The sequence below is a fragment of the Passer montanus genome, unplaced genomic scaffold (assembly GCF_014805655.1).
Source record: "Passer montanus isolate IOZ18808 unplaced genomic scaffold, ASM1480565v1 scaffold282, whole genome shotgun sequence".
NCBI lineage: Eukaryota > Metazoa > Chordata > Aves > Passeriformes > Passeridae > Passer > Passer montanus.
Window position 1 is genome coordinate 76,359 of NW_024367506.1, and position 12,118 is coordinate 88,476.

At 54.0% G+C, this 12,118-nt stretch overlaps 1 protein-coding gene across 1 annotated transcript; it reads right to left on the minus strand.

Moving 5' to 3' along the window:
• Positions 1-8,958: 8,958 nt before the first annotated feature.
• LOC120504138 (Fc receptor-like A) lies at positions 8,959-11,707 on the minus strand. The gene is made up of 6 exons (XM_039713323.1): positions 11,517-11,707; positions 10,986-11,139; positions 10,439-10,896; positions 9,605-9,800; positions 9,065-9,086; positions 8,959-8,998 (listed from the first exon to the last, which is right to left on the minus strand). The coding sequence occupies exons 1-6, from the start codon at positions 11,517-11,519 to the stop codon at positions 8,959-8,961; spliced, it is 873 nt and encodes a 290-aa protein (XP_039569257.1). The 5' UTR covers positions 11,520-11,707.
• Between the last annotated feature and the right edge of the window lie 411 nt (positions 11,708-12,118).

Here is a 12,118-nt window from a genome sequence, read left to right on the forward strand (position 1 = left end):
AAAACCACAGCTCAGCTCATGGGGTGTACCTTCTCTCTTCATCTGGGGAACGTCTGTGTTGGGTACCAGAACCTCTGATCTGCACTGCTGAGATTTGGAGAAGGTCTTCTTTAATCTCCTCTCTGAGCTTCTTATGATTCTCCTATATCTTGTCCTTTAATCTCTGCAGACGTGTTTCCACCGCTGCGATTCTGGCATGTGTGGGGCCATGCACAGCATCTGCATAAGCTCAGAGCTTCTTTGCCATGTCAAGCATGGTCTCATCCCTGTCATCCTGCTTCATGATACCTAGAACAGAAGCATATTCATGTGGCCCAAGTCGTACCAGTTTTTGCCACATCACAGATGTGCAAGGTACCAAGTCTGGATTCCTAGTTGTTATGTCATCTGAGAAGATAATCTCCGCCACTGCCATTTCTCTCAGGCGTTGAATCCCTTGTTCTATGGTCTTTCACTGTGTTTGCTGCATGTAGAGATCATCGGCACACAGGTATCTTTGCGCTACACTGTCCAAGACCCGTGCCCAGAGGCTGTGAGGGTTAGCCCCCCTCATCATGCCTTGGTCGATGACAGGATCATGTGACAGGGATCCCAAATGCCTCACTTCAGTGCCATCCAGAATTCTAGCCTCACCTGCAGCATCCCAAAGACGGACTAACCAGCTAATTATGGATTCATCAGATCATCAGGTGTAATCCTTCCTTAGGCCACGCAGGTCCTTCAGGGAGAAGGACTCAATATTGGCTTCTGATCTTGTGCCAGTTGCTTTGACTCCTGATTTTATGTCAGGAAATGCTGATGGTCCTTCTCCTGCATCATCATCATCATCATCATCATCATCATCATCATCATCATCATCATCATCATCATCATCATCATCATCATCATCATCATCATCATCATCATCATCATCATCATCATCATCATCATCATCATCATCATCATCATCATCATCATCATCATCATCATCATCATCATCATCATCATCATCATCATCATCATCATCATCATCATCATCATCATCCACTGGTCGATCGGTCTTGTCTGTGCACTTCCCACTTCTAGTGCTAGTAGCAACAGCCATTGGTTGAGGCTTATCTGGTTTAGCTGCTGGCTTAGGCTCACTATCTGATTTAGCTGCTGGCTTCGAGCCTGGGGTGTTGGCTGCAGCCTGAGTGACTGGGATAGCTCTTGATTTATCTCCCTACCCCCCCTTCCTCGGTCTGCTGCCCTACAGTATCCAGCAGTGTGCGATAAGCATATGCCAGGACCCAGCTCACTGCAATGATCCTTTTCTCCTTAGGGCCATCATGGTACTTCTCTCTCAGGTATTTCCCCACCTCAGTTGGGTTCTGAATTTGTTCATGGGGGAAGTCCCAGACTATAGGGTCAGAGAATTCTTTCAGGATTTGGCCCATGCTCCCATTTCCCACACCACTCAGGATTTTCCATGCCTGGGTCTACTCCTGGGTCAGGGGTCTCATCAGCCCATCTAGAAATCTCAGCCCTCATTCTAGAGAAGCTGCAGGCTGTATAAAAGAAGTTTACTAGATTAAATAGCAGAAAGATGGTCTCTTTAACATTCAGGGGAAACTGAACATTCTCTAATAGTCATGTAACAGAGTCAGAGGAGAAGAAGGAAAGCAAAGGCTGAAAAACCTCATCCCCCACTCCTCCTCTAACAAACTGGGTGCATAACCATAGCCATGAACCATTCATACCTGGAACAGACCCCAGCATGTTCATAAACTTCTTACAAATCATAACCACCAAGCCTAGCAAAATAGCTATTCTGGTCACTGCCCCTCTACTGTAGAAACTATGTATTTGGGACAATACTAGAGCTATTTCTGGATAAGAAAATAAACCTAGGGACCATAGAGGTATTAAGATCTCAAAAAATCCTAGAGACCAGAAATGCATGCAAGCCTTCCCACCAAGAGACATTACAAATTCAAAAAATATGGCTATTAACTGTTTTATAACAACACAGAGTAATGGTAACCAAAATGTACCCAAAACACGATTTTTCCACTCTCTCTCGAGCCCCACATGTTGGGCACCAAATTTTGTCCTGGATTAGGGCAAATCTGGGAGAAAACCTCCAAAAGGGCACCCCCGCCAGAAGGCAAACCCACACAGCTCCTTCCCCCCACCGGTTCGGGAAGAATTCCTTGGAGAGAAGTGGAAAGAACCTGTTTATTTAACAAGCAAAACACCCCCAGCACACAAAATGAACAATACCAGATGACAATACTTTCACTGATCTGAAAAGGATGACAAATTCAGAAAGTCTTTCCTGGGAGTGGTCGCTCTGTTTTTGCTCCCTCCAGCGCTGGGAATAGCTGCTGCAGCCACCAGATGTAAACTCTTGATGTTTCCCTTGTCCCAGTCTGGAGCAGGTTTGAATGGTTACAAAAAGGGAAGGGAAAAACAATCCAGGGAAAAACTAGGACTGCTTAGCTAAACTAACTAACAGAAGCAAAAAAGAGCAAAAGCAGAGTGGGAGCAAAGTAGGAGCGAAGCAGGAGCAAGAGCAAAGCAAGCAGCAAAAAGCAAAGCAAAAAACAAAAGCCGCCCAATGTACTGCCCCATCTCTCTGTCCCACCAGCCGTGGGGGAGCAGGCTGATAACAAACCAAAACAAACCTTGCCCTTCAGAGCCAGTCTTGAAGGCACAGTACATAATATCCAGCACTAACAGAACACACGATTGGGGATACAAGCATCATAACCTCACCCTAGGATACTGCAGAAAAGTATATCTAGCAAGACATTAGGAAGTTCTAAGCTTAATAATAGAGCTCTGTGCATTGTGTTTTAAGGCTTACAAACAGGTATTGTATTCAAAATAAGAAAGCATTGTTTTAAACAAAGGTACATGTGCTTATAGTGGTTGGATAGAACTACTGTCAATATGCTTTTGCTTTGTGTGATTGGTGAAAAAACTTATAAAGTAAGTTGTAACATTAAGTTTGTGGTCTGCTGCCTGGAGTGGACATGTGACTGGGGTCTTGGACTGCCAAGAATTTATTCGGCATTCTTAGCTCTCTCCCGTGTTTTGAGGTGGAGAGAGGATGTGGTGGAGTTTGTCGCCGAGTGTAGAGGGTGTGCGCCCTTCCCACCAGCTACAGCAGGACAGGAACCTGTTGAAGGAGATGAACTGCTGGCTCCCAGCCCCACGCTCTTTCTCTCTGGGCGGATGGGGACCCAGTCCCGCTGCCTCCCAAGGTGGCCCCGCCTGCGGTCCCTCTGCTTCCCGGGCCAGCTATGCTGGTTCCCGTGGGCCCCACCACGGGCACGCCACCTCCCCCGACTGCTCTGATGAATGCACCTGTGCCGCAACACCCGGAGGCACTCCTCACCGATGCCTCCGAGTGGCCAGGCAACGCGATCGGCGACAAAAATTCAGCAGCACTGCAGAGCATGCTCGCGCTCCTGCCCTCACGAAGAGAGGTGGTCGGCAGTCCCACGCTTGACAGCCCGCCTTGTTATGAATAAAAAGTTATCTATTTTTTTTAAGGTTGCAGTGTTAAAACAAGTTAGACCAGTTGCTAAGTTAGCTTCATTGTTAAGAGTTCTTCTTCAATGACCTGTTAATGGTTGGTGATTAACCATTGTCCCCCTGATGCTTGCCAGGGACCCTGCAGGTACCAGGAGAATGGGAGTGGCATCAGGGCTAGTATGCAGATGAGAAATGCATTGCACCAAATTTTGCAGTTTCCCAGGAAAACCCCTAAAAATAACGAGCCAACATAGAACTAGGGGACCTAGGTGATGTCTAAGGATGGGAGCATAGTCCAGTGCCTGCTTGGATCCTTTTTGCTTCTCACCCTAACCTGAAAGAATGTTGACTAGAGAGAGGACCCAAGGTGTTGGACCGAAAAGGCAGAATCTCCTAATCTCTCATGAGGATGGAATCCCCAGCTCTGCCTGCAGACCAGCGGACAAAGCTACATCACCCTCCTCCTCCAGGCCACTCCTGGGAGGAGGGGCAGCGTGGGCGTGACCCATCAATTTCTCCCCACCTGAGCTGATTCTTTTTAATAAAGGCATTAAAAAGGAGAAAGATCTCCTGCCCATTTATTTCAGCCTGGTCCCTCTGCATCGCAGCTGGCAATTGAATCCACAATGGTGCAGGCAGTGCCGGCAGGGGCCAACCCCGTGCCAATCTCGCCACCTCCCATCGACCTGATTCAAGTGAAAGACGAAGCTGAGAATGGCGCTGAGCCTGTGGGACTGCCTCAAGAGCTGGTCCCAGCACCCACGCTGCCCCCACCAGCCCCCCCGGCTGTCCTGCTGCCCTCCAGAGCCCCGTCCTCCATATCTGTGTCTGCATCAGACTCTGCAATCAGCCTGTCCTGCAGCAGAAGTGGCATGGCTCAGCTGTTGACAGCTGGTACCGCAAGAGTAAACACTTTTAAACTTAGCATTTTTGTGGGACAAAGCATTTTTTGTGGGTCATTTTGCATGTGGTCAGGGGTTTCTCCTGGGGGTTGGGGTGCCTGCCTTCTCCCGCATGCCCCAGCAGCATGGGGAAGGGGGTTCCTGAAGCTTCTGCCTCTGGTCCCAGGCCTGAAGCGGGCCGGAGTGGTGCTGAGAAGCAGAAAGCAGGGACACTACTGTTTGCATTGCAGGAGCAAGAGAAACAGTGCAGAGTGAGCATTGCTCACATGCTCTGAGGACACAAACCCCCCAGATCCGAGATGACACTTCTTGGGAAGGCTTCCCTTCCCCAGCTGCTGGTGTGCACCTGTGCTTCTTGGGGGAGGAAGTGTTTGGTCACTTCTGCTCTCAAGACATTGGCAGCATGGTCCTGCCAGGTTGTGAGAACACAGAGCCCGTCTCAAGGGCCAGGTCTGAGCAGTTCAGCTTGTTTCCCTGGGGGCCAGCGCCACCACCCCACCCACTGTCTGGTTTGGGAGCTTTGATCTCCCTTCCTGGACCTGGGCCACCGTTCTGTGAGCCAGGTCTGGGTTCCCTGATCCGTCCACCAGGACCAGGGCCTCTGCAGGGTCTTAGGGGCTCTCTGCTGCTGAAACATGGTGTCCAGATTCGCATCTCCACACATGGGGTGTTCCTCACACACCTCCCTGTATCCCCAAATCATTTTGTCTCCCCATTCTTGCAGGGGTCCTCCTCTCAGGTGTGTCCCTGTGCTCGCAGCCCCCTGGGGCACAAGTGGCACTGGATGACCGTTTGGTGCTGAGCTGTGCAGTGGCCACAGGGACAGATCCCCTGTCCTTCTCCTGGCACCGGGGGGCTTGGGCGCACCACTAGGCACTAGCCCCTGTCTGCAGCTGCACCACGTTGGGGACAATGACAGCGGCCGCTATCATTGCCAGGCCAGTGATGGGGACAGTGTGGCCAAGGTTGTTCCCCTGAATGTCACTGTCCTGGGTGTGCAGGACCCACAGCATCCTGCACAGCAGCCATCCCACCCTCACCCCACCCATGGCATCCCACTTTAAGTAATGGCCACCACAGGACACAGTTCTGTAGGAGCAGGACACTCTTGTTCTCGGTGTCCTTCACCCACAGCCTCCCGTATCTTCCCCATCCTCTCCCCATACCACTACCCATGACTGGGTGCCAGCCCCTCCCTCCAGCCTCAGCCCCATCTCTCCCCCTGCAGTGCCCGTTCCAAATGCCACCATCAGCCCTGGTCCTCTGTGTCCTCAGTTACAATATAAAAATGTATTCTATTCCCCTCCTCAAGAGCTGCTGAAACCAAGAGGGGCATTGTTTTTCCTTATCTCCTGTTAATGGGCCCATCAATGCCTTGTCCCATGACTCAGAGATAACTCTTTCCAGGAGCCATTTCTAGTTAATGGACCCACCACATGACTAGTAGAATGATAACAGCCCATTGTGAGATGCTCTGCCCAGGGGGGAGGAGCTAAGCATCCCCACCTGGATATAATCTGGGTTTTGGTACAGAACTTTCCACTGGATTCCCAGAGGAACAGCCACCTTTTCCACTGGATCTTCAGAGGAACACTACACCTGTCTACAGGATCACTGCTCCAACAGAACCACATCTGTCACTCCAGGAGGACTGCAGCCACCAATCCAACTGGACTGTAACCAACACTGTGACCAACAGGGTGTCAGGTTGTATTCAGACTCTGTAGGTAGTTTTTCTTTTGCATTATTGCATATATTTTGGAGGGGGGGTGTCCCTTTTCCAAATAAATTGTATTTCTGACTTGGAGTCTCTCACTGGTTTTGCTTTCAAACCAGAACACCTTGTTACACCAGGTCCACACAGGTGGCCCTGTGACCCTATGCTGCTCCGTGCAGGTGGGCTCAGCCCCTGTCACCTTCACCTGGCTGCATGATAGGTAGGAGCTGGCCCAGGGTCCCCTCCTGGAAGTTGGGGACATCAGTGTGGGACATTCGGGCACCTACCAGTCCGTGGCCACCAACCAGCTGGATGGGCACCACATGTTCTAGGCACTCAGCCCTGACCTGTCACTGGAGATGACACCTCAGGGACACTGGTGAGGTCACACAGGGTCATTGGCCATAGGAGTTGTTGCAGGTCCCTCCTCTTCTTGGTCCTGCTCATGGGTGTAGCTGTGGGCTGGCACTGGTGGAACATCATGGGTGGGTGACAAGAGGCACAATGGTGGTGCTGGGGAGGTGGGAGGCCACGTAGAATGCAGGGTGATGGGGTGGGCACCCACAGCCCCTGACTTTGGCAGCGCTGTGCGCTCAGGACATTTGCTCAGGGTCCTCAAGTATTTGGGGTGGTGTTGGGGGGTCTTGCAGGGATGTTGGGGGTCCTTTCAATGATTCTGGGGGAATTTGGAGAGTCCCACTCCCTGCCAGTCTTGGGCTTCTTGGGGCTTAGGGTGTCAAGAGCATTGGGGTGATTCAAGGGTTCTCGGGGGGCATCAGGGATACTTGGGGTTTCTGGGAGAAATTGAGGGTCACAGGGGGAACTCAGGAATTCTGAGAGGGGTCAGGGCACTAGGGACCCCACTGCTATCACTCCCCTCTTTCCATTGTAGCTGTGAGGAAACAGCAGAAAAGGTGAGTGGGGGGCCAAACCACACTCTCCCCTTTTACCTCAACCCCCAAGACCTCCCATTCCCTCCCACACATCCCCTTTATTCCCTCAGGGCCCACCCCCCGCTCCCCCAGAGGAGGGGGAGGGGCTGTACACCCACGTGATCACCAAGATGGGGGGTGAGTACGGGGTGGGACACACGCAGAGGGACATGTCACCCACGAGTGTCACTCCCATTCAGATCCCACAGCCCGTGTCTCTTGCAGCATACCCCTGTGCCACCACACTCCAGGATCCCCAGGTGACCTATATGGAACTGCAGGGACACCACAGGCAACTGTGGAAACCTGGTGACATCTATGGGAATGTGCTGTGACACTTGGAGCATGGATGGGCACTGGTGGGCTCTAGAGGAACTGGGGGGCAGTGGGGGACCCCAGCCATAGGCAACCACATGTGTGTGTCCCCCTATTGCTCCCATGGGTGCCTGACATTCACAGGTAGGTGGGCACAAGTGGGGGTCATGTGTGAGGCTGCACAGGGCACCCAGAGCTCCCCATGTCTCAAAACCCCCAAGGGCTTCCTCACCCCCCTTCCACTACCACAATTACCTCCCCATTCTTCATCCTAGTGCTCCCAGTACTCTCACAGACTTCCCCATTCCTTCCCCATAGTGCTCCCAGTATCACCAGTGGCTTCCTATTTCCCCTCCCAGTTCCTCTCCATTGCTCCCATATATCCAGGTGTTTCCCATTCTATCTGCAGTACCCCATATTCCCAGTGGCTCTGCAATCCCCCTCTCAGCACTCCCAGTGCACCCATGGCTCCTGTCTTAGGTTACAAGATGTGGCTGGGGGTGTGTATTCTAGTCCCATCTGTTAAAGTTGGGGCAGTTATCTTCTGTTAATTGGGCACTTTCTTTATCTCTTCCACAGCCAATCCTCCCTCCAGAAAATATCTTCTGTTAATGGGCCATTGAGTGTCACTGCATGACTGATAAAATTCCATCATCCCATTGTGAGATACTTCACCCAGGGGGAGGAGCCAAGCATTCCTACCTGGATATAATCTGACATTTGTAACACATTTGTAAAGCCAGCATTTTCACATTGGATTCTTTGAGGAGCAGCTTTCTTTTCCACTGGATTCCCAGAGGAAGACCAGGTCCATCTATACCACCACTGGACCTTCAGAGGAGAACTCCACCCTTTTACAGGTTCACTGCTCCAATAGAACTACAGCTGTCACTGCAAGAAGACTGCAGCCACCATTTAAAGGGACTGCTGCCAACACCCAGACCCACAGGGCATCAGGTCATATTCTAACTCTGTCAGTGTTCTTTTATGTAACCACATTTTTAATTTTTTAAAAAAATTATTTAAAATTACTTCTCACAATTTTAACAGTTTTATTAAATCTGAACAAAAATCCAACAAAAGGATTAAATAAGGAAAAACAGGCCTGGGAGCCACCCTCATGGCTGCTTACCACATGGCTCATCTTTGAGATGGGTGCTTTGGGTTTTACACTTCTGGGGGGTTGCATCAGCCAATCCCGGCCCCTCCCAAAGTCTGTCAGTCAACTCTTCTTTGCTGTTTATTGGTGGAGATTTCTTACTTGCAACTTGATTGGAGGGTCAGGTGTTGTCATGCTGTGCCTCCCAGTAGCAACAAGCTTTTCCATTCTCATCTGCCCCATAGGAGTGGCACATGTACACGCCTTCCTTTTACCTGTCCTAAATAACTCAGCCTTTCTGGTGGCGATAATACAGAGGCAGGGGAAGGGGACTGTGGGGAGAACAGAGGACATCTAAACAACAATCTACAACTGGGTGGGAGGTGACACCCATGGGTGACATGTCCCTGTTCCCCCCCCCATACTCACCCTCTCCCTTCTTGGTTCTCACAACCTGGCTATACAGCACCTCCCCTGCCTCTGGAAGGGTCAAGGGCTCTGAGAGGGCTCTGTGAGGATAAAAGGGTGTCTGTGGGGGTGGCAGAGGTCATAGCAAGCATAAAATAGGGGATCAGACCTGGATCCCCCCACTCACCTTTCCTGCTGTTTCCTGAGGGCTGCAAAGAAAAGAGGGGAGGGGCGACTGTGGAGTCCTCAGGGCCCCTGAACACCCTTGGGAGTTCTGACTGCCCTTGGGAGCCTCGTGCATCCCTGAAGCCTCCAATAAGCCTTGAACTACCCCCTGAGCCCCCAAACTCCCCCAAATCCCTGACAACCTCTAGTTTTCCTGCACAACCCTGCAGGACTTCCACAAATTCCCCACAATCCCCAGCTGAGGTCTCTGGGGATTCAGCTTCACCGAAGTCAGGAGCTGTTCGTGCTGCCCTATGGACCCCATACTCTGGGGGGGTTTTCACCCTAATCCCTGAGACCCCCATTTCCCTCACTGTCACCCACCAAGGTGGTGCCACCGGTGGCAGCCCCCGATGATAGCCAGAAGCAGAACAAGGAACAGGAGGGACCCACTGAGCCCTGCAGCCACTGCTGATGACAGAGAGGGACACATTGAGGTCTCTCTGAAGTCCGGGGTTCCTGCACCCAACATGTGACCTCAGGTGACCCCACATGACTCCACCTGTGCGCTGTTCCTGTGTTGTCACCGCCAGATCCAGCTCTGGGCTGAATGCCTGGTGCCCGTCCAGCTGGTTGGTGGCCACACACCGGTAGGTGCCTGAATGTCCCACATTGACGGCCCGGAGCTCCAGGATGGGACCCTGGGCTACCTCCTGCCCATTGTGCAGCCAGGTGAAGGTGACAGGGGCTGAGCCCACCTGCACCGAGCAGCGCAGGGTCACGGGGTCACCTGCACGCAGCTGGTGTGACAGGGGACTGAGGGTGATGGTGGCATTGGCCACGGGCACTGTGGGGACACAGACAGGGCTGGCACATGGCGACGTGAGATGGGGGTGCTGTGAGTGGGGGGTCGCCCTCAGCCCAAGTGTTCCTCTCACCCAGGACAGTGACATTCAGGGGGACACTCTCAGCCATGCTGTCCATGCACTGTTAGCAGCCACTGCCCTTGTCCCTAACCTGGCACAGTATCAGGCAAGGCTGGTGCCCAGCGGTGACCCTGAGACCCCCAGTGCCAGGAGAAGGACAGGGGACATATCCCTGTGGCCACTGTACAGCTCAGCACCAGATGGTGCCCCAGTGCCACCGGTCCTCCAGTGGGCTGTGCCAACATGGACACCCACGAGGCTGGGACAGCATCCAGGAGAGGGGGCACCAGGGGACAGTGTGGGTCTTGGTGGGGGGTCAGAGAGGGTCAGGGAGAGCCCAATGAGGGAGTGGAGGTGCAGAGCTGGGGGTGGGGGGAGGGGCTTGGAGAGGAACCCCAAGGAAGAATGGGGGGGTTTGGGAGGGACACCTGGAAAGGGAGATGGTGGGACCAGAGTGAGGATATGGGGACCCAGGGAGGGGATGGCAGGACTTGGAGACCATGGGGGAACTGCAGAGAGGGGTGGGGTTGACTCAGAGACGGGTGAAGGGACACTGTGAGAGATGGGGGGACCCGGGTAATAATGGAGATACCAAGGCAGAGGACCCAGGGAGGCTGTGAGGTTTCCCCATGCCAATCCCCGCACTCACTGCGCACTGTGACGCGGAGCCATGCACTGCTCTTCTTCACGGCTCCCCCCTCAGAGTGCACCTGGCAGCTGTAATGCCCCGAGTGGGAGACCCCCACAGCGGGCACCAGCAGCTGCGGGGATCCCTGCGGGCCCCCCACCACCTGCCCATCCCGGTAGAACACGTGCAGGAGTGGGGCTCGGGGCCGCAGGGTGCTGGGGGTGCTGAGGCAGCTGAGATTCAGGAGGGACCCCATGGGGGGCTCAGGGGGACCCTCCAGCACCGGCACAGGGAAGAGCTCTGGAAAGGAGGCAAAAGGGGGATTTGTGACCCCGAGTCCCTGAGGAGGGACTGTGGGGGTGTTGGGGTGGCGGCTGTGGGGTGCCCACCGTGTACTGTCACTGTCACTGGCGGTGACTCCTCCCATCCCCTTGATACCCTGGATTTCACCAAGCTCCCGCAGTGGTAGCGGCCGCTGTGTTGCAGCTGCAGAGAGGACAGGGACAGCTCGGTCCCATCACGGAGCTCCCGCAGTTTCTTCTCCTCATGGTAGAAGGACACTGAGCTCACTGGGTTGTCTCGCCAGCGCCGGCAGCGCAGTGTCACTGTGTCCCCCTCCAGCAGTGCCTGCGCTGGCACCTGCAGCACCAATGGGGCTGCAGGACATGGGGGTCCTGTCACACCGGGGGCACCCCATGGGTCCCAATGCCACTGTGACCCCCATATTGAGTCACACCCAGCGAACCAGGGATCCTCAATTCCACAAACAGGGTCCCCTGGCACTAGGATGCTATGGCATGTCCTCATGTGCAGGGGCCAGTCTCTGGTCAAACCAGGAAGTGACCCATGGAGTGGAGCCCACCCAGAGCCCTTGGGGTCCCCGCGGGTGCCAGGCTGGGGACACCCAAAACTCTCCTCACCATCTAAGACTCTCATGGTGGGGCTGAGCCCACTGCTGGGTCTCTCACACGTGTAGCTGCCTCTCTCAGTGACAGTGATGCGGTCACGTCCCTGCTGCCCCCAGCGCTGCCCATCCTTGTACCAGGTGGTGGTACCAGCAGTCCCTGAGCCCTGGTAGGTCAGTGTCACCTGGTCCCCCAGCCCTGCCGGCCTCCAGGGGGGCTCCACCAGGAGCTGGGTGGTCTGGGCACCTGCAGGAGACAGGGGCCACCGTGGCATTCCATGGCCACCTCGGGGCTGGGGACAGCAGGGCAGGGACATGGCATCTGCCGAGGACTCACCAGTGAAGCCAAGGGTCTGGGCTGGAAGGGAGAAGGGACAGGGCTTGGATGGGGGTGGCACTGTGGGGACAGAAGCATGGGGGAAGAGGTGTGGGGGCTGTCCCCAAACTGTCCCTATGGTGACATTGGTGTGGCACAGAAGTCTTGATGGGGACTGGTCTCCACCACCAGCCCCATGGCCTCTGTCCCCATGGCCCATCCGCATGGTGTTTGTCCCCTTCTCCCTGTCCCTGCTTCCCTGCACCCCTGTGTCCCTGTCCCCACAGCTGCCTCAGCTGTAA

What these genes read in the sequence shown, in the direction of transcription:
- LOC120504138 (XM_039713323.1), bottom strand. An exon ending in AACACAGGAACAGCGCACAG is followed by an intron (nt 9,087 to 9,604) that starts GTGGAGTCATGT and finishes TTTTCTTTGCAG; the next exon opens with CCCTCAGGAAACAGCAGGAA. An exon ending in CTCAGGAAACAGCAGGAAAG is followed by an intron (nt 8,999 to 9,064) that starts GTGAGTGGGGGG and finishes CCACCCCCACAG; the next exon opens with ACACCCTTTTATCCTCACAG.